Source organism: Semicossyphus pulcher, unplaced genomic scaffold, assembly GCF_022749685.1.
Source record: "Semicossyphus pulcher isolate SPU_LCO1_2020_fin unplaced genomic scaffold, fSemPul1.0.p SCAF_9, whole genome shotgun sequence".
Taxonomy (NCBI): Eukaryota; Metazoa; Chordata; class Actinopteri; order Labriformes; family Labridae; genus Semicossyphus; species Semicossyphus pulcher.
This window is the reverse complement of record NW_027211770.1, coordinates 19,834,973-19,855,773: the sequence shown is the minus strand read 5'-3', so window position 1 is coordinate 19,855,773 and position 20,801 is coordinate 19,834,973. Positions and strand designations below refer to the sequence as shown.

At 44.3% G+C, this 20,801-nt stretch overlaps 1 protein-coding gene across 1 annotated transcript in view; it reads right to left on the bottom strand.

The window, feature by feature from the left end:
• Positions 1 to 2,333: 2,333 nt before the first annotated feature.
• The window catches only part of adamtsl4 (ADAMTS-like 4), a 39,608-nt gene continuing 21,140 nt past the window's right edge, over positions 2,334 to 20,801 (bottom strand). Inside the window, exons 5-17 of the mRNA XM_069657003.1 lie at positions 20,624 to 20,726; positions 11,423 to 11,562; positions 10,755 to 10,959; positions 10,223 to 10,407; positions 8,155 to 8,320; positions 7,391 to 7,624; positions 7,089 to 7,218; positions 6,427 to 6,631; positions 5,838 to 6,011; positions 5,563 to 5,742; positions 5,190 to 5,369; positions 4,917 to 5,064; positions 2,334 to 4,824 (exon numbers count right to left, since the gene is read on the bottom strand). Of these exons, the coding sequence (XP_069513104.1) occupies positions 4,694 to 4,824; positions 4,917 to 5,064; positions 5,190 to 5,369; positions 5,563 to 5,742; positions 5,838 to 6,011; positions 6,427 to 6,631; positions 7,089 to 7,218; positions 7,391 to 7,624; positions 8,155 to 8,320; positions 10,223 to 10,407; positions 10,755 to 10,959; positions 11,423 to 11,562; positions 20,624 to 20,726 (2,181 nt within the window). The 3' untranslated portion in view covers positions 2,334 to 4,693. The remainder of the gene's footprint in view (positions 4,825 to 4,916; positions 5,065 to 5,189; positions 5,370 to 5,562; positions 5,743 to 5,837; positions 6,012 to 6,426; positions 6,632 to 7,088; positions 7,219 to 7,390; positions 7,625 to 8,154; positions 8,321 to 10,222; positions 10,408 to 10,754; positions 10,960 to 11,422; positions 11,563 to 20,623; positions 20,727 to 20,801) is intronic.

Here is a 20,801-nt window from a genome sequence, read left to right as displayed (position 1 = left end):
ATTTTTTGGCAAATTAAAGTCCTTCCCACAGCGACGTTTTGCGGTTGAAACTTCGTCGACGTTCCCTAAGCGGCACTGTGCGCGGAGCCGCCTATTGTTCTAGCCGCGAGCCCTGGCCTTGGTGCTGAAACGATGCCTCCTGACGTGAAGCCGAAGCGCGCCGCCGATGATGTGCACGCAGTCACGACTACTACAGCTGTTCACGCCCGAGCCCGAAATCACGCTCACACCCACTCAGAGTAAAATGTGTGACAGAGTCAGAAGGAGAGATAGCTCGGGGTTGGAGTTGGCCTACTTTACAGCCTGTACTTTGGTAAGCCGGCCGACAGTGGGCTGTTTCACTGGGATATGCAGGCTGCCTCTAGTTTAAATGCTAAACAAACCTACAGCCAGATGACACCATTTTTTGGAATCTTCGATGTATGTGCGTGCCGGGAGAGGGGTTGAGTGAAAAGAGAGAGTCATAGGGTTCATGGTAATTTACTCCAAGAGGTCACCATCTGCCTGCCTTGCCTCGTGCCCTCTGTGAACCAGCATCCCCCGGAACATTCACTTACCATATATATATATATACACCCCCACCCCCACATAGCACACATGTGCACGCGTGTGTGTGTGTGTGTGTGTGTGTGTGTGTGCACGTATTACCACACTGGGGGCTTCATTCTTGTAAAGGAGGCACGCAAAGCCCGCTGCACCCTAAGGGTGTGAACGGTGTGCAGGAAGGCAGAGGGCAGCACGCCACCGGAGCTGGTAAGCCTCCCTGCACGACGAGGAAGACACGCGAGAGCTAGAGCAGGGATGCCGAGGAGGGAAAACTTAAACTATATGTTACTCTTTTTTCCCTCCTTTTTCTTTTTGTAAGCAGACTAATCCCTAGTTTTCTGCACCTTGAGGCTAAAATGTGCTCTATTTTGTACTTGTTTTAAAGCAGTAGCAAACACATCAGAGACACAGCAGCTAGTAATTTATAACATGTATTTCCACATCACTTGTCTGGCATATGCATGAAAAATATTCCTATTGTTTAAATCAGACTATGATAATACCTTTGAAATGTGAAATAACACCTCCTGACTGGCTTCAGATCATTAAGGATCCATTAAGGAGTCTGTTGTCTACTCTGTTGAGTATGAGGATTTTGGATGTAGGCAGGCAACACAATATGGGTATTGATTTAAGTTAACAATAGTATTTGTTTATTATTTTATTGTTTATTATTTTAGGATCCCCATTAGCTGATCCCCCAAGCACAGCTAGTCTTCCTGGGGTCCACTTACTTTGTTTAAAGTAAAACAAACTACATTAAAGTCACTGGTTGTCGTGCAAATCAGTATTTTCTGACCAAAAACACATCCCAAAAAGCCTTGATATGTTTTTGAAGCAGCATTTGGACTTTGTTGTTATAAAAAGGCTGAAGATGTTATTCGGAGACTTTATTTATGGTCCCAGTTACTTGGTACTCCAGTTTCCAAAAACTCTTTACACTGAACAGACCTATTACACTTTAACAAAATGCTAGTTTATAAAGTTGCTATGGTCTTTATTCTTCTTCTTCTACTTTTGGCCTGACTCCACTTACTCCTACATTTACTCCTCAGGCAGCAAGACATTTCTGACCTCTTTAAACTTTGTAACTACTGCTAGCCTAATAAAAAATAGTTGGCTTGAATTATTCTGAGCCATAACCTTGATTTCCAAACACTTCCTTTGTATCCGACATTGAAACGCCACATTCAATATCAAAAATTGCATCCTTAATCACTTGGTTTATGCATGTAACTCAGATCTTCATTGGGTTGTAATTGCAGGTTGTTAATAAAATGTGTTTTTCTTATGACTGCTGATCTGACCGATTTTATTGGGCCATTTTTGTCAGGCCACTATTCAAGATAGGATTTATGACATATGTATGTAAAGAGACTTCCTGGCGAGCAAAACATATAAATGAAAATGTTCTAAAATACATTATAAGATAAAATAATAATACTAATAATAATTGAATAAACATATATTATAAAAACCTTGTTACAAATATAATAACACTTTAATAAAGACTTTAATTATTTAAAAAATCTTTGGGATGTTTAAATCAGGCCTGTAAGCAGAACCTCATTCAATATTTATACTAAAAAACAAACAAGAAAACAACCAGTCACAAAGCAGACCTGGCACCAAAAAGAGACATTTACCTTCAGACCACTAACTCCTGATGAAATCTGTTCACTCACAAGTGACACTCAACAGCGCCATCGTTTGGAGGAAACCGGTAACACCTTCCATATTCACTGGACAAAAGCAAACATGACACTTAACTTCTATTTCAGTTTTATTTAAAATGAAGGTTCGAGATAATAATTTTTCCACACTGTTTTTTTGTTTTTGCATGATAAAAAAAAAATCGTCTGTGTATCAGTAATAACAATCTCATAAACTCTGGTGGTAACAAAGACAATTTGCTACAGCTCCTTAAAACAGAAAATAAATTACATGTTCTTTAGATAATAGATAAATTACTATCCTTTTTTGTTTTTATATAAAAAGTAATTTTTTTACTACGAGGGATTAGAGACAAGAATGACACAGTCAAAGCCAAAACACACACGCTCACACGCACACACACTCATGAACACACAGACAGGTCACACGCGCACACATCCAAAACATACCAGTGAAATAAAGTCACTGATTCTCTCACATGCAACATACAATAGTGATATGACAGTTAGATGTGAATAAATGCAGTCTACAACAACACTTCTGATAACTCTACTCAGTTATAAAATATAAGCGCCTACTATGTTCAAACAAATTATAGACATTAAAACATATCTGACAAATATACAGACGCCTCACCTCTGAGTGGGTGGGGTGTTTTGTGTGTGTGTTTCTTTAAGAGGTGTGGAAATGAAAGTAAATACGAGTAAGAAAAGGCTTAAAAAGTACTTACACACACACATACAGAGGTTGCCGTCTCAGGGTGTGAAATATTAACTTTCAGGTCAAAGCAGAATGATTGCATTTGATCCGTCTTATGAACTACGTTATTAAAAGGCTGTTATAAGAAAGCAGCTTTTTTTCAATGTCCATGAGGTTTCCAAATTCTGGCTTCACCTTCTCTCATAGGACAGATTCATCATCCCCTCCCAACAAGGCGATGACAGATCACATTAAATATATATTGAGATGAGGTGAGAAAACAGGGAGGACATGGAGATTTTCTGTTATTATGTCCGAGTAGTCTTTGTAGTGACGTGATCACTCAAATGCAAATTAGGTCAGCCAGGAGTGAATCACTTTTCTAAACCTGTGCGTCACAGAGTTTATGATTGTAGGCGGTATGTTCTGTATTTTTAATATCGTCAAGAAAACACATGAAATGTCCAAAGTCAGCCAAAGCCTTGTGTAGCTTATATCGCTATAGAGCACCATGGTTGACAAAAAAATATATAAAAAAACACACGAATGAGCCACACTGTTTCACTGGCTGTTCTGTTCCTTCATTGACGTGAACATGGGAACTGTAGTTTACTTGAACTCAATCCCAAATACACTGTCCAGGTGTCATAAATACTCACAAACGTGTGTTCATCCACAGCTAAAAATAGTCCCTAGCAAAAGCCTTATTTTCTCTCCTTTGAGTAACATTTGCTAAAAACTACAGTCCCCAGCTGTTTTAGAAAATAACCGAATATTTAAAAAATATGTCAAACTTTATATTTGTGTGTCATCGCTTAAGATTTACAACATAATTAGGAATACACTCAGGGCCTCATTGTATTTGTTGACAAGAAGAAAAGAATGTCACCTATGCTATACCTTGATCATTCCTTTTTCTTGTTTGTTATTACGCCTTTTAAATTAGCGAGCAGCATCATCTTTATTTCGTAAAGACATAACTGTAATTTTTAACTCTAGCAGCTCATTTAAAAACAAGGCATACAGACTCTGCTGTGGTTTTTAACATCCATGTCTAATATCCTTCCTGTGTGGGAAGAGTCTCACCTCACCCCGCTCTGATATATTTGGTCACTAACTGCCAAGTCGTCAACACCTTTGGTTTATCCGTCCAAATACTGAACTGAACAATATTTTTGGCAAAACAGAAAAAACACACAGTTTGTTAATTTAATCCTTCTAGCTTAGTTGTGGGGTAGACACTGAACATCTGCAGTGTCCATAAACACAGTAGATCTATTCCAGTAGATCTTTAGCACACGTATTACTACACAGTTTATCTAGCACACATGCTAATTATCCATTCAGCACATTGTTTTTCAATAATTAGTGGTATGCATGTCTGATTACATGTGGTTTAAGATCTTGTAGATGAAAGAAAAAAGCAAAATCTGCTGCTGAAACACAGCTGTGTCCTCAGGGAGCACCTTCTAGTACAAAGAAATGACGTGAAAAGACAGCAAATGCATCACTAAGCCTTGTGTGACACACTGTAACGCTACTGCACAAAATAATAGGATGCAAGCTCAGTGGAAGATGGGGAAGGACAATATAGAACGTTAAAATGATAGCTGGAAAAAGAAACCGGCTGCTTTCACAGTGTTTTCCCTGAAGAATCGGGAGGAAATAGCTAAATGCTAACTGTCGCGGGGATTACGTGTACTCTGGGCTTTCCGTTTCTTTCAGCCCTTTTGACCTAATCCTCGCCTCTCGCACACCTGGGCTGATTGGCTGGTCAGTGCCTCTTGGTGCGCTGAGCACTATGGGTACAGGAGGCACAGCAGGCGGACTTGTAGTAGGAGTAGACGCACAGCCTGGCCTGGACCACCATCACACAGTTGTGACGTCTGTCCCGGCAGTTTTCATCTGTGAACAGAGAGGAGGAGAGACGGGTTGGAGAGGAGAAAGACTGAGACACACATGAATGAAAATACAGACGCATGGTCTCATTCACTAACCTGACACCTGTGGACTGCAGGGTATCGTGTTGCAGATTTGCTCCTGTTCAGGTTTAATGCTCGAATCGCAGTCATAACTGTGTTTTTTGTCCTCTGTCAGACACCGTACCTCCCTCATTTGTAGGCCTTTTCCACAAGAACGTGAGCACTGAGAACAAAGGAAAGTAAAGCGTTAATAAAATGGTTATTATCTGAACATATTTGTTTGTTTAGTGACATGATCTCTCTCTCTCCAGTCTTTTATTTTGAAATCCCTCTCCCCGCGTCTCTCACCGCACTCCACTCCGTCGTGAACCACTGAGGCTGACACTCTCCCATCTCACACTGTTGCACCGCGGCAGGCTTGTCCAGGTGAGCACACTCACTGGCTGGTACGATGGTCAAATCATCCCCCGTCTTCTGGACGCAAATGATGTCTCGTCGCTGGGTTCCATTCCCACACGGGACATTACACTAGAAACCAGGAGTACAGCAGCTTTGCTTATTGAGCTACTTAATCTATCACTGCATTATGAATGTCCTTTTACTCCACACAAACATATCAAACCTTTATATGTAAAATACTTATAAATAAGATGTGAGACACTAAAGGTTGCTAGTTTAAGTACTAATTTAATTGATTACACGCTTTCCTCCCTTATCCTACCTGTGTCCAGGGGCTGCTGTACCACATGGTTAAAGACACACAGGGACCCCCGTTGCAGGCCTTCATCTCTGCCGGTTTATCCCCAACACAGTCCCCTCCTCCCTCGCCTTCTCTGACCCCTCCTCGAGTCAGACACACAACCTCCCTCCTCTGCACCCCGGGGCCACACTGCGCCGAACACTGAGGGACAAAGTGGAAGATCATGTTGAGGATTACTCTTAAGTGCTGCTGTGAATGTCTTTTCCTCTGCCTCTCGTGGTACGCGTGTTACTCACAGTGTTGGACCAGCCAGTGAAGTACCAGTTGGTTACACACGGCCCCATGTTGCACTCCTCGCTCCCCTGTGGGCGAGCTCTGGAGCTGCACTCCTTGTCGTTCACCATGGCGCCCTGATCGCTGACGCAGTGCACGCTCCTCGTCCTCCTCCCGACTCCACAGTCCACTGAGCACTGTGACAAAGGGAGAAACAGAAGGCAGAGAATGAACAGATGAAGGAAAAGGCATAAAGTGATGGATCTAGTACAACTAACACTCCCATTACCTTGATTCAAAAGAAGAGTTAATCATATACTAGTTGATAAAACAGGTCACATGGCAGTGTCTGCAGCGGCCTGTGACTTAAAACACTGAAATAGTTGCGTGTTGACCTAATAAAGAGTTTCAAAATGATGACACACGGTGCCTTATTTTCAAAGTAACATGCCCAAATAAAAAGGAACTCCATGCCCCAAAGCACTCTTATTTATTCAAGCCAACTCCACCCACTCTTTCTCTTTCTTGTTTGCAGACACATGAATCATCATTTGGCCTCTTTCCACCCACCGGCTGCATTTTCCCAGTCACACACTGCTGCTTTTAACCTACCGTGCTCCAGTCGGAGCTGACCTCCCAGTGGGAGCAGAGGGCGAGCTGACACGCCTGTGTGGACTCCGGCGCGGTGAGGCTGGCACAGCGCTGCGGGTGGACCATGGTGGAGCGGCTCCCAAAGCTCTGCCTGCACTGGAGCTGCCGCTGCTGCACCCCGGGGCCGCAGGACACGCTGCACTCTGACCAGGAACTTGCCTCCCAGCTGAGGGAGAGAGAGAGACATGGAGGGACATGTTGAGTCACTGTGAAATAACACGTAATCACCTGCTTTCATGTGTAATATTCTAGTAACACCTGGGACTTTGTGTCAGTCAGATTCATGTGTCAGCCGGCTGCAAATCATGTAAGAGGCCCCGACTATTACTTTCACTATTAAGCAGAAATGATGGGTTTTAAGATTCTGAGTGCATGTTTTAATACCAGTCAAGTCATGTCCTTTCTGCCTGTAATCAAAATCAGTTTATTCTCTTTAAAAAATAGACGTAAAGAACTAAAATAGAGACATAAACGACTTGACAAGGAGGTTTGCAGTGTGGTTCTCGTTCAGCTACGAAAAATGCCCTCTCGTCAGGTCTTTCACTTCCTGGGGGACTAAAGTTTTAGAACTGAATATAAATCTTTAAAATGTCGGTATGATGTATGACTGTGCATGTCCTCACAAAGGTGGGCAGGGGTGTGTGTTACACGGCTCCTCCTCAGGGACAGGCTTGGCTGCAGAGTCACATTTCCTCTCTGGGACTTCCTCGTCTGTGTGGCGGTCTATGCACAGAATGGCTCTTTGCTGAGACCCTACAGAGAGAGAGACAGAGAGGGAAGGATACATCAGCTCCATGTTCCTGTACTTGCACCTCACAACCAGAGGAGGGAGACATCATCCAACATCCAATGTGAGCAGGTGTAATTTTCTGTTGAAGGCAATTTATTTCAAAATGAAGATCTACAAGTCTCATCGGAGTCTGACCTTTGCCGCAGGAAGCAGAACACTCTGTGAGCTCGCCTCTCCTCCACACAAACGGCGGCTGCGTGTCCGGCGGCAGGTCGGTGCGAGGTGGGATACGAGCATTCCTGTTGGGTGCGGAGCCCCGAGGGCGTGACCTCTCGGTGGCCCACCTGTCTGAGGAGTGAGAGGGGAAGGAAGGGAGCGACACAGGAGGAGGAGCAGGTGGAGGGTTTTCTAATGATACAGTGAGAGGACCTGGGACAGACAGGGAAAAACAGGTTGACATTGAGACAAATTAGAAAGGAAAAGTTGGATCGAGAGGGGAAGATTGGGAAACATGAAGAGGAGGGGAAATGAGCGATAAAGAAGGGAGGAAAGAAGCAAATGTTGAAATATTAAGAAAAAGAGGAAGGTGGTGAGTCAGAGGCTAATGATGTCATGATGAGGTCAGGGTCTCATGACAGCGAACATGTGGACCAGATAGCCTCCCATCTAGGTCACACACAAACACACAAACACGATAATCCCTCCCACTTGGCCCACAACCGCACCCATCCTGATCCATAAACACGTCAATCATCCTCCAAGGACGCGGGTTTACTTGACTAATTTGGAAAGAATGAAACTGCAGATCTCATGCCTGATTTACGGCTCAATCCTGCCACTGATGAGATTCAACTGTGTGCTCAACATGACACTCAAGGACCCAGTGACATTATATTATGTACAGAACATGCAGAGAACACAGCTGTCAGTCAGGAGAACATGAAGTGCGGTTTACGTACTGCGGAGGGGTGCCCTCCCCGGCTCGCGCTCCCTCGGCCTCTCCCTGGGTGCCTCTCTGGGCGTCTCCCTCTCTCTCTCCGTCAGCCTCTCCCTCTCGCCCTCCTTCTTCTCCACGGGGACATAAAACTCATAGTCGATGCCCGGGTTCTCCTTGTGGAAAATGATCTGGGGAGCAAAACAGAGCGAGAGGACACACAGAACAAGCAGTGAGAAGTAGGGCAGGAAACACCCTGAGTATCTTTACGAACCCTCATTGAGAAATGAACTTCTCCTTTTCCCTCACAGGGAGGTCAGAGGTCAGGATGAGCTACAGAACAGTAACTGTCAGGGAGTGCTCAAGGATGCGTCAGCGGAGTGTGTGTTTGTAACTATGTGTCCGTAACTATGTGTCCCCTTTCTTATTTTGAAACCCTGCGGCCCATCTTACAGGACTAAACATAGTCAAGGTCGTCTAAACTTAATCAGCTGGAGTCCAGTGGCAACAACATACTGATCTACTGTATTTGCCAGATAAGAGGTGGAGATGTACCTCAATTAGGGGCTCAATCTGCCGATGCTTTGCACAGTATTGGATTTTATAAAAAGCTATGAGGTGATAATTAGAACGTGTTCTCCCTCCTGAAGAAAGGCTGGCCAGCTGTTTACAGTGTTTTAACCAATGAATGTATATAAAGATGGACGACGCGTCTCCGTCTGCTCTCATTGTACCAAACTAAAGCCAAAATACCCCCTGTGATGGGCGCTGCTGTCTTCCGATGGTGATGTCATTTGGAGCCACGCGGGTGGAGCGGCCATAGCCACTTCCGCTAATCAAAGCACACACTTAACTTAACTTGTGCAGCAAGGATCCCGCATGTCGGCGTATTTAATGGCAGAACAGCTTCTTGTGTTGGTCTGAAGCAGACGTTCACAGATATGGAAACTTAAATTACTGTAGTGATTGTTTTAGATACGTCTCCTCTCGCTGATCCTCCTCTACTCTGCTAATTCAGAACGGATCGGCTGCAGGATCTGTATTTGTCAACGGAGCTGTCAATCATCCTTTTTACAGCCTCAAATAACTCTCCCTACTAAACTTGTCTGAACACTAAAGAACTAACTATAATGACAGAAACCCTGTTATTTGGCGTGTATTTTGATTTTATAGTTTGACTCATGTCCCATCTAATAGCATGGAGGAGGCGGGATTTATGACCTACAGTGCATGTTGTGTCGTGCCATCTTTTTATACCGTCAATGGTTTTGACCAATCTAAGCTAAAAGTCTGCTAGCGCTTATGTTGCCAACCATAAACCAAACAGTCACCTGTTCACGTTTGGTCCAGAGTTCCTGGAGTAGTAGTGACCCAAAAAGGCCCCTTAACTACCTTGTGATGAGGCTTTACCAGACCCCTTTCCTCTGCCGTACTGATTTGTTAATAGTAATAATAGTTTAAATAAAAAGCAATAAACAGTTTGATTTTCTTCTGTGGTGCCACCCACAGCCCAAACATCAGAGTTTTTTCCCAGCAGTGGCAAAGAACGACAGCAAGCAGACTTGTCTTTCTGTTTTTCATCCATCAACAATTGATTTCAACTGTGTAATGAGCATTACGGCCTCACAGAACTACTTGGGTGGTTGTCGACTTTTTATGTCCTATTTCAAAATCCCATGAAGCCTAAAAAATGAGTCCAGAGGAGATCAAACTCAGGCTTCGGTCGATGCTTGCTATTTTTACCCCCTCCTGCTCTGTAGCTACTGGATGCAAAGCTGCACATGACTCCCGTTCTTTAATAAGATCTTAGCCTGAGGTCAGAGTTGTTATTATTGAGCCCTGGATACTCTGATGTGGCTCAGGCTGAGCTTAAGCGTAGCTGTCTTTATCCTGCAATAATGCCAAAATAATGCTGCCTATCTTGAGGATCTTGAGCAGGCGAGCGTTGCCTCAGGCTTCCAACAACGATATGGACATGTGTACACACACGTGTGTATTTGGGTGATTCTTATCACTGACTTAATTTTGTCATCCCACCGCTCATGTTTCCTTTCAGGGTTAAATTAAAAGCCTTCCTGTGGTCTGGTGCTTACATATAGCTGTAGCTGGGTGCTGGTGGGTCCTGGAGCCCTGAGGGACTCGCCTTTCTCCTCCTCCCCCTCCGCCTGAGCTCTAGGTCGGGTGTAGGTGAAGGTAGTCCCTCCCGCCTGGTACTCGCCTGGGGGGTCCACAGCCCAGCGCCCGTTCACCACAGAGGCCCCGGTGCCGCTCCTCACGGCTGGAGGAATGGAGAGTGGGGGTAAAATGGAGCAAGATTTGGGTCAGGTTTTTCTTTCTTGTTTTGACCTTGTTTAGTCTACAAAGTGGGGAATTCTTAGCAAACCCCATGAGCTCAAACACACTTTCAGGAAGACAAACACAGACTTTGGAGAGCTGTCTCCTTAACAAACACTCGCAAGTACACGCACACACTTCACTGGTTCACTGGGCTCTAACAATACTGGATTTATCCGCTTGGAGTCTGTGAGGCCAAAGCATTTACAGTCTTTGTCTAGGCCAGCACACACCAGGGCCAAATCTCATTCTGAAATGTGTATATTTCTGTTTCAATCTACAAGATCTTACCCAGGTAATTCGGGCTCGCTCGTCTCTCCGTGATGTTAATGAACGTAGCTCCAGACGGGATGTCCAGGATCTTGTGGTAACCAAGGGGAACCGTGACATTTTGGAAGCTTCCCGTCACCTTCCGACAGGACGTTTCCCGCCCTCCACACACTCCACATTTGTCAATCACAGCGCCGGAGCCCAGCACACCATCGCAACCCTCGGTCTGGCAGGGGGGAGGAGAAGGTGAAAAGACGTGAGTGATGGGTCAGACAATGAGGGGGGATAAAAATTGGGTTTGGGGTGGGGACAGAGCAGAGGAAAGCTATTTCCAACTTGTTGACATTTCAAGTCCCTTGCCAGTGTTTATTTCACCATTGTTTGGATTAATTGGTAACTGCTTTTGGCCAGACTCCTTGGGTTGAAAAAGGGCAAAATCAGAAAGTGAATGCAAAAAGAGCAAATGAGACAAAAGAGGGGAAGACATGGAGAAAAGAGGCCCTGAGCAGGGTAATAAAGAGAGACTGGAGACGATCCGAATCTGAATGCCAGGCTTAAATCAGCCTCCAGACGGGAGACCACGAGAGCCAGGTTCTGGTCTTTCTCAACCTCGACTAGACAGGAGGGTCTTCAGTTACTGGAAGCTAAATCTCAAACACACACACACATGCAAATTTTAACACACTCACCAGGCAGCGTCCTTCTACACACACGTCGTTTGTGCTGATGTTGAAGCATGGCGTTCCGTCTCTGACGCGCTCGGCCTGACGAACGTAAAAACGGTAGCCAGCAGGTCTGCAGGTCAGCTCGCACTGCTTGTCTGCACCAACTGAAACACACAAACAGAGGCAAGTTATAGTACTGCACATTTATTAAAGTGTGTGCGGCTGTGTGAGATCTCTTGTTAGTTAGATAGTTTCTTTGCGCATCCGCCTAGTGTGGAGAAGACACAGCTGGGCGATGAACGATGAACTTTCCATGTGGTCAGGAAACCAAGGCAAGGCTGTCAGGCAGTAAAAGAGTGATTAGCTATTTCCCCTGCTGCTCATATACAAGTGCACTCTCTGCTGCACCTTCCCAAGAGAGACATACCCAGAAGAGCGGCGTAAACTTAAGCCTGAAGAAGGTTTGATTTATGAGAGGAACCCAACGGGCACTCACAGCGGGAGACGAGGACTTGGACAGAAAGGAGAACTCAGAGAAAGAGAAGACAGCTTCAAGGTAAAGAGGGAATAGAAGACGTTCAGTACAGAGAGAAAAGGCAGACAAAGAGGCGAGTGGAGAAAACAGAGGATCTTTGAAGGGATCTGCATGTTCTGTACAAGGAGTGGGAGAAAGAAGAAAGAGTGTGTCTCTGTGGTGAAATAACATGAAAGGAATCGTTCAACATCTTAGCCAATTAGCTTTTTTGCTTTCTTTTCTTGAGATGATATCAATCTGTTTAATGTAATAGCACCATGTAACGTCCAATCTGTAAACCACAGATGTTCCGTTTTACATCTCTGCCTGTTCCAAGTTTAAACAAACATGATTAATACTGTTATTCACAGAGCTTTAGAGGTGTTGTGTATTTTTAACTTTGGACAGAGCTAGGCTAGCTGTTTGCCAACATTAAGCTAGGCTAACCGCGCCCTACTCACAGCTCTGTAAACAAAGTTTTAAATTGGAATTCTGTAGTTAAACAAAAGTCTTTTAAGTCACTATCTTGTGCTGATAAATGGACCACAATGACACACTGATAAAAGCCCTTGCAATAGTCTTTGGAATAAAAACAAGGTGTTTCGGTCCAGCAAAGTATGTTGTCTGCTAAGCTAGGAGTTGGTACCTGTGTATACTGTTCTAGCTGCCTTTAGTGATGTCACTTGAGTCAGCATTTGGTTAGAGTTGAAGACTACAGGTATAAAAATTAAAAAGAAATTTGGTGTGTGGAGTTAGAAAGAAGTGTTTTGCATTAGCTGCTACTAGCATAGCCGACCAAATCTCCCACCACACTATCTTTGGTCGGGTTGCATTGTGGGTGATGTAAGCTCAGTTAAAATGAACATACAGCTCAGATTTAGCTTTAGCAATTTTTTTTTTTTGTCCATTATGAGTCAGAAAATGTTCACACGTAGATATGAGTTCATCTTCCTCTTTCAGTCATGGAAAAAAAGCAAAAAATATGCTGAACTGAACAGATTCGAAGACAGGAAGGGAGAGTGAGTAATTCTACTGTTCGTCATTCTCTTTGAGGTCAGAGATCATGAGTTGTGTAATAGGTGTTTAAAGGCCTTGGGCAGAACTGAGGCCTTAACCTGAGATCTTAGCCTGAGTAAAGGGGCCATAGATTTAGCTGTAAATGAGAGGGAGGAATTTCTGTCACAGGGAGTTTAGGGGTTAAAAGGACACATTTTGTGCGTCTGGATTTATGACTTCTCTATGACTGTGGTTTCATATTTCGCTGCCAGGTTTAGACAGACATGCACCCATTATTTTATTCTATATGAAAATGAACACCATGAAACCTAGCCAGAAAAGTGGTCAAACTAACAAACCGTTATATTATTCTGTCCTTGGAGCAGCTTGAAAAATGGGCGTTTCTTTCTAAAAGTCCATCTTTAGGGAAATTCTAATGTAATCAAAGTAAGGTCCTGATTATACCAATGCCGCTTAATTTTCATATAATAATACTAGCTATTGTTTCACCATGAGAAAGGTTCCTCTACAAGTTCAATAAACCATCACAGACAAGTAGCCCAAAGCCCCGACCATCTTCAGAGTGGAGAGGTTCACAGGAAACAAGAGCAGAGCCTAAAGGTCAAATACCAGATCATTGGTTTGACCTTGAGTGTCCAACACAGAATGCTGTGTGTTTTATGTATTCAAAGAACCCCATCTGCTTTCAAAGAAGAACGTTCCTTCAACCTCTGCATTGACTTAAACATTTTCACATGTGTGATACAAGAATAACAGGAGTCAACTGCACATTGAAGAGAAGGACAAGTAAAGCTGGACTGTAAGGATCCCAAATTTTAGTGGGATGTCAAATGATGACTGTTTTGTGGCCTTTATTCAGTAGATTTCCAAAATACAGTACATCTTCATCAAGTGTGTACCAAGACACCATGTACGCATTCGTGAGTCAGAAGTCCTGCAAGTGCAAGGTGTGTATGTTATCTCATAAGTGGGTGGAAGTGGTCAGGAAGTCATCCACTTGAAGCGTCTGACCTAGACTAGATGTTTATCTTTCTAAAACTTTGTAAACAAATAAATGTAATGCGTAACTAGGTGTGTCAATTTGCTGATAAATATACTCTGAAAATGTTGTGCTGGTGCGTCAAAAGGCATAAAAATGAGCTTTTATGTGACAGACTTCAGCAGACTTATCAGAGTTTTTACTTTTTACACTGCGGTTCCGCCACAGCACCGAAACTAAGCTGTAATGCTGCCTTTGCCATTTTACACTGAACCAAGCAGCGCTGGCGTAAAGCCGCCCCAGTGTGTGTCTTTACATAGGGTAAACATATGTTTTATGAAATTGCTATTTTTGGCTGACCGCCGGGGTCAGCCCTACACACGGGTCTGTATGTGACTGAATGAGTAACTGACTGACAGAGTGAGTGAGTGAGGTACTTTCAGAGCCCTAGAGAAAGAGAGTTGCGACATCGCAATGGCGGATCACGGAGCATAGCGGACCTCCGCTGATGCGTCTCTCTGTCTATACGGCTCTGGATACTTTGTTCGGGGAGTAGGCGGGGCTGCTCCTCCACTGTCCTCACCTATGTCCACAGCGCGCACCTCAAACACGTCATCATCGGCCTCATAAGGACAGTCCTTGTAACACATTGCCCACAAAAGCGCACAATGACCTGATGCGGTCAGCCACATACTAGGTTTTGACCTAGTCTTGTTTATCGATCACCTGTGTCAATTGTACCTACATGTACCAAGATGCATTTCATGTGAGCAGCATAAATATTGGTGAATATTCCAGCCCGCCAAAATACTGTTCACGTATCCTTATCCATAACAGCCAGTGCACACATATTTTGGAAAGTCATTATTGCAGGTGGAAATGTAACTTGTTGGCAAAGGCAGAGACGTGAAGTCCAGCTGACATACTTCCTTACCCTTACTACGTCACCGTACATGTCAGATTACAGTGCTGGTGCCAGATGAACGACAGATTCAGCAGCTTTGAGGAGCTGCACCCCAAAGACAAAAAGAGCATCGGCAACAACTGCAGCGTGTTTGAGACCATACACATAACTCCAATGGAGCTTGGGCTGAAAATAAGCGGACGATCCCTTTAACTAAATTAACACATGAAAGTCAATCTTGTACGTTTCTCAGAACTACTGTACAATAATGTGAACGACCTCATGAGATAATATCCATTAGCATCGTCCCAACAAGCCAAACTTCCATCACCACTTATCTGCTATCACTCTTCAGCTCCTGTCTGGTAACCGCAGAGAGACGGATATACAGTACTTATTTAGAGAGAATGAGAAAGGGAGGCAGAGTTCCCAGCCTCTCTCTCTTCACCCTCGTTCTCTCTTTCCGTCTGTCATAGTTATCTTTGAGAGATTAGACTGGAGACAGTGACAGAAAAGAGAGGGGGAGCTGAAAGTGGGAGACGTGTTGCCACTCATCTACTCGCTGCCTCTCTCTCTCCGAGTTCGCCCTCCTCATCCTCTCTGCTCCCCGTCTCTGCTTTTTCCTGCTCTGAAGTCATACTTGAGCGCGCTCCGACTCCTAATCACCTTGAATTTCTCCCCCTCTATTTCTGGCGTTATCTTTTATTTGTCTCTAGCTACTTTGCCTCGCTTTCTCTTCCACTGTCTCCCTCTCGCTATCTCCCTCTCTGAGCTTAGTGTTCAGACAGTGGAATATATGTCGTCTAAATATACTTCCCCACTATCTCTCCGTCTAAACAAACTCCAACAGGGAGAGAGAAAGAGAGAGGCAGTGGGACAGGAAGAGGGGAGGATGGGTGCGTGGAGAGGGGATGAGGCCTGAAAAAAAGGGAATATTGAAGTAAAACAACACCTGCACGTGCTGCGCTTACAAAACTAAGAGGAGCTGCTATTGAGAGCGGAGCGTGCGGGAGGAAACATAACCGCTGAAATGAATCAGGACTGTAACTTCTGTGGTTTACAACTGCGCTGGCAGCTTTACAGTTTAAGCTTCAAGTTTCAAACCATAGGCCACAACACTTTGCAGTACACACATAACCCAGCTGTCACCTCAGAGGCACAAAATCACAAGCTAAGTAGCAAAAGCGGCAGCAGGGTCGAGCATAAATACAACCGGGAAATGTATGCAGCGCCATACAGAGTCCTAAACAGCTGAGTGCAGCTGGAGATAAATGACTAATACACCACTGGAGGTTTAAACACGCACACACACACTCCGCGCAGCCTCCAGTGTGCTGATAGGAAACTAGATATGAAGCATTGGGCTGCAGCCAATGGGAGCGGACTGGAGTAAACAGTGCGATAGAGTTTACTTAGCAGAGTGGAGAGGATCATCTCCAGCGCAGATCGAGTGTGTGTGACCCGGCTGACGTCATCTGAAAAAACTTCAGACTAATACAGTTTTATGTCCACTTAGTCGGAGTCAACCAATAATTCAGACATCGACCATGTGGTTGCTTCTTTTATCCAGAAAGTCCTCACAATACCACGACTAGAATGCGCCTCTCTGATGCCAGAGTCGTGATTTACCCCCCCTATCAGTGTTTTTCTTCCCCTCTTGGCTCTCTGTCCGGTCCCCTCCTCTTCTCAGCAGATCTCAAGGACACGGTGCTTTAAAATTAGACAGATCAGAGCAGAGGGCAAGGGAGCAGAGTAGATATAGAGATAATTTAAGAGCGGATAAATTCAGGGTAAATACAGTAATCTCACTCTTTCCCCTCACAAACTCACACAGAGACGGGGGGCGGTCGGTGAAAGGAAAAGCCCCCCCGAGTGTTTATGTAGACAGTTAGACTCCAGCTGATACCCGGCCAATGACTCCTGGTGCAGATGTACGGCATACGTTGTGTAGATCTGCCTGCCTCCTTAGAACTGGTCTGCTAATCAGGAAAACCTTTAAGGTGTACCTGTCTGCTGTAGCAAGGCAGGGAACCTACCAGCACTTCGGTCCTGTTCAATCCGTAATGGAAATAATGAATGCAATCTGACCATTATTGATAGCTTATCCTTAGCATGGTCTTTACCAAAGCTGTCTTAAGTATTTGGGGATGTATAATGCCATGTTGGGAATATTGCATATGAATATTGCCTAATTTGTCAGCAAATGTATTTACTTTATCCAAAGAAAGTTGCTCGGTTGACGGTGCAGAGAGGGTGCTCAGTCTCAAAATGTGTTGCAAAACAAACTTGTGCAATGATTTTATCCATATGGCGCTCTTCTACCTGCATGTCTCTGGATTTGCGGGAGGAAATCTACACAGGAATCGGGGAAAAAAACATGCAAGCTCCTCAAAGAAAGGGCCGGAATCTGGGTGGATAAATCAAATCTGGGACTGCTGCACCGACACACTGCCCTGAAGCGCTGTATGGAAATTGCAAACTGAAGCATGACACAGAATAAAAAAAAGGGTCACTGTCACTTATTTGCGTCCTTTAAAGTTGTGTTGTGTTAGCATTTAGAACTGTGGAAATATGTTACTTCAAAGCAGCACCAGCCCTTTTAACTTTGGCCCTTTCGGAGGCATCAGCACAAGCTGTCACCACAACACAGAGTACAGAGTATCGCAGTGTGAAGTTGTTTGACTTCTGACACACCCAGGAGTCACAGAGCAACATCAGAATTAATTTGCGGTTGTGTTTCTAGCCATGAAAAGAATGTAAGTCCAATATTCACTCTTCTCTTATCTCTGGTTTGCTAACCGCCAAGAAATGTTTGGCTCTTTAGCTGCTAGATGTCAGAGAGAGGGGGCTGCACATGGACAAGCGCCCCAGGCAGTTGGGTGATTCGGCGCCTTGCTCAGTGACACCTCAACAGTGCCCAGGAAAGGAACTGGCACCTCTCCAGCTGCCAGCCCTAATTCCCTGGTTGGTCTGTATCGGGACTTGAACTGGCCAATTCCCAAGCCAGTCCCTACAGACTGAGCTAACCTCTACCCCAGCTGAAAGCTGAATACTCTATATACTGCAGAGCGCAGAGGGAGTCTGGGGACATTTTTGGTGGGTGTGTCACTATAACCAGTTCCCATTAATCTTTGATTCATTGTTAATACAAAAAAATATTTTTCACTGCAGCTTTAAAATGCAGCTAATCGCACCGTGTTTAATTTCTGTCAGAGCCACTCAATCAAAACTATAACAAAAGTTTGATGACGGATTAGCAGCGTGGGATTAAGGGAGATGTTGAGGTTATGTAATGACTTATAATTTATGATAAGTGTATTCACATTTATTCATCATATGTTCTTTCATTCTAATGAAATAGGTTCAAGTAACATTTGATGACTTCCTTCTATACTTGAAACTTGTTTTCCCAGGAAGTGTGAGCAAATGAAACGCACAATAAGCTTGAATAGAATAACGTTTTCTGGTTTTGAATGTTGTTGGACACATTCGAGATAATGTTAGTAAAGAACTTAAAAGTATACATAACATTGGTCTGGTCAATTTTAGACATTTAAAGGCAAAACATCCTGCGTTTATCTTGTTTCATTTTATATCCTCCTGAGACCCGAGCTTTTGTTTGGTATGCATTTTTAATTTCTCCTACCTTTTTGGGATTAATAGCTAATAAGTATAAAACCTAAGAATTGTCTTTGTGTTATATTGAAAAAGTAGCAAGTCCTCATGTTAGTACCTTGAGTGTAACGGTGTTGTAGCTTGTTGCTATTGATAAAATTTGTCAAATTTGTCTGCCATATCAAGCTACAAGCTGTTAATACACATTAAATAAACAAGTTTCAATCATAAAATCTGAAGAGGTTTTGTACCTGGTTGAGTTTTCTGTAGAGACCGACTCTAACACATTTTGGTCAGGATCACGGCCATCTTGAATGTACACTGATCAGTGTAATTTGCTTTTGTGACCACAGGTAAGTGGACAAAGTGTCCATGAATGAGACCAACAGGTCTAAGTTCCGCACAATTAAATGTTATGGTACTGTGAAGCCAAAATGTAGTGTCCCCGTATGAGGACGCAGGGTCTCAGGAGGTTAAATTAACTTCTTATTTGTGTTACACTGTCAAATGTGTTTCTACTTTTCTGTATACTTGGACATGTGGGTCATGCCATCAAAACCTAGTACGTGGCTGACCGCATCATGTCAATGTGCGCTTTTGTGGGCAATGTGTTACAAGGACTGTCCTTATAAGGCCGAAGACGACGTGTTTGAAAGCAGGTGCGCGCTGCGGACGTAGGTGAGGACAGCAGGGGAGCAGCGAACAAAGTATCCAGAGCCGTATAGACAGAGAGTCGCGTCAGTGGAGGTCCGATATGCTCCATGATCCGCCATTGCGATGTCGCAACTCTCTCTCTCTACAGCTGTGAAAGTACCGTCACTCATTCAGTCACATACAGACTCATGTGTACGGCTGACCCCGACGGTCAGCCAAAAAGACAGAATAAGAGGCGTCTCAGTGGTAGAGTCGGTAGTGTCTCAATCAGAAAGTTGGTGGCTCGATCCCTAGCTCCCTCAGTCTACATGTCGAAGTGTCCCTGGGCGAGACACAGAACCCCAAATCGCTTCCGGTGGCATAGCGTGTGAATGTGATTAGTACTGATTGACAGTTGGGCCCTTTAGTGTGTGAATGTGTGTGTGAAAGGGTGAATGTGACATGTAGTGTAAAAGCAGCTTTGAGTGGTTGCAAGGCTAGAAACATGCTATGTAAGTACGGCCCATTTTACAGTCCAATAAAAGCAAACTAATGTACGTGGTTGGAGTTGCTGCTCTAGTGTGTCTGGCTCTGTACCGAGGAACTCCAGCCAGCTGATACAGTAATCACAAGTGCACAGGCAGACACAGACACAAACTTACATGCACAAACATTTTTCCACGTTATCTCAGATCCACTAAGCCGTTCATCTACCGCAGAAGCACACATGCCAATGATCCCATACTGTAAATACACAGAGGCTTCTACATTATATATCTAACCCTAATGACAAACAGTGTTGATATCATCTAACAGCTGTGTTTCTTTCTCTTCCCCTCCTCCATTCTCTCGCTCCCTTAGTCCCCATGTTTCCAATATTTTCTCAATCATCTCAAATTCCTCACATGTTTGGAGTTTTCTCCCTTTCCCTTTCTCTCCCTCCAGCATTGGAAAACACAGATAAATAGACACAATCTCCTCTTCGCCGTTGAACTATTGTACTCTTAACAAGAAAGTAAACAAACACACTCAACCACACGAGAAACACAGACACGCACACACACCGAAGCCACGTTCTCTCCCTTTGCTCCCAGCAGTTATGTGACAAAAACACTTGCATCCCATCACCTCTCACCTCCCTTTCTCTGACTTTCTCTCTGCCTTTATCTCACTCAGTAGGAATCTGTGTGCTTAGTCAGAGCTGGGAGGAGAGAGTTGGCAGGAGAGGACTGGAGATGTTGGATAAATGAGAGGAAAAAGAGAGGAGAGAGTTTTTAGTGCGAAAGAATAAAAGCAGATCAAGTTCCAGTCATTCCCTTTTCCTCTTGACGCTCGACATCCTCGACGCTACATGCACGGCTTCAATGAGAGGAGGGATGGGCGCACTGCGGAGGCCTGCCAACGCACACTAATGCCAGAGCAACATTTGACTCACTTAAACACACATTTTACTGATGCTTTTCCCTGCACTCCCACCCTCTCTCAGCATTTAATTCTCACTATAAGCCTGTTATCACATTAAAGCTCTGTGGAGCATAATGTGTGTGTTAACTCCGTCCTCACCCTCAGTGAAAGGTTCCCAGTTGTAGAGGCGACCCATGAACTCCTGGGTGTTAAACGCTGCACACTGCTCCGCTCTGGAGTCCAACGCACTTCCTGCACACACCTGCAGAACAGAAACACAAAGAGTGAGAGACAGAATGCAATGTCACACATTGATCTCATATGAAATCACGCTTGT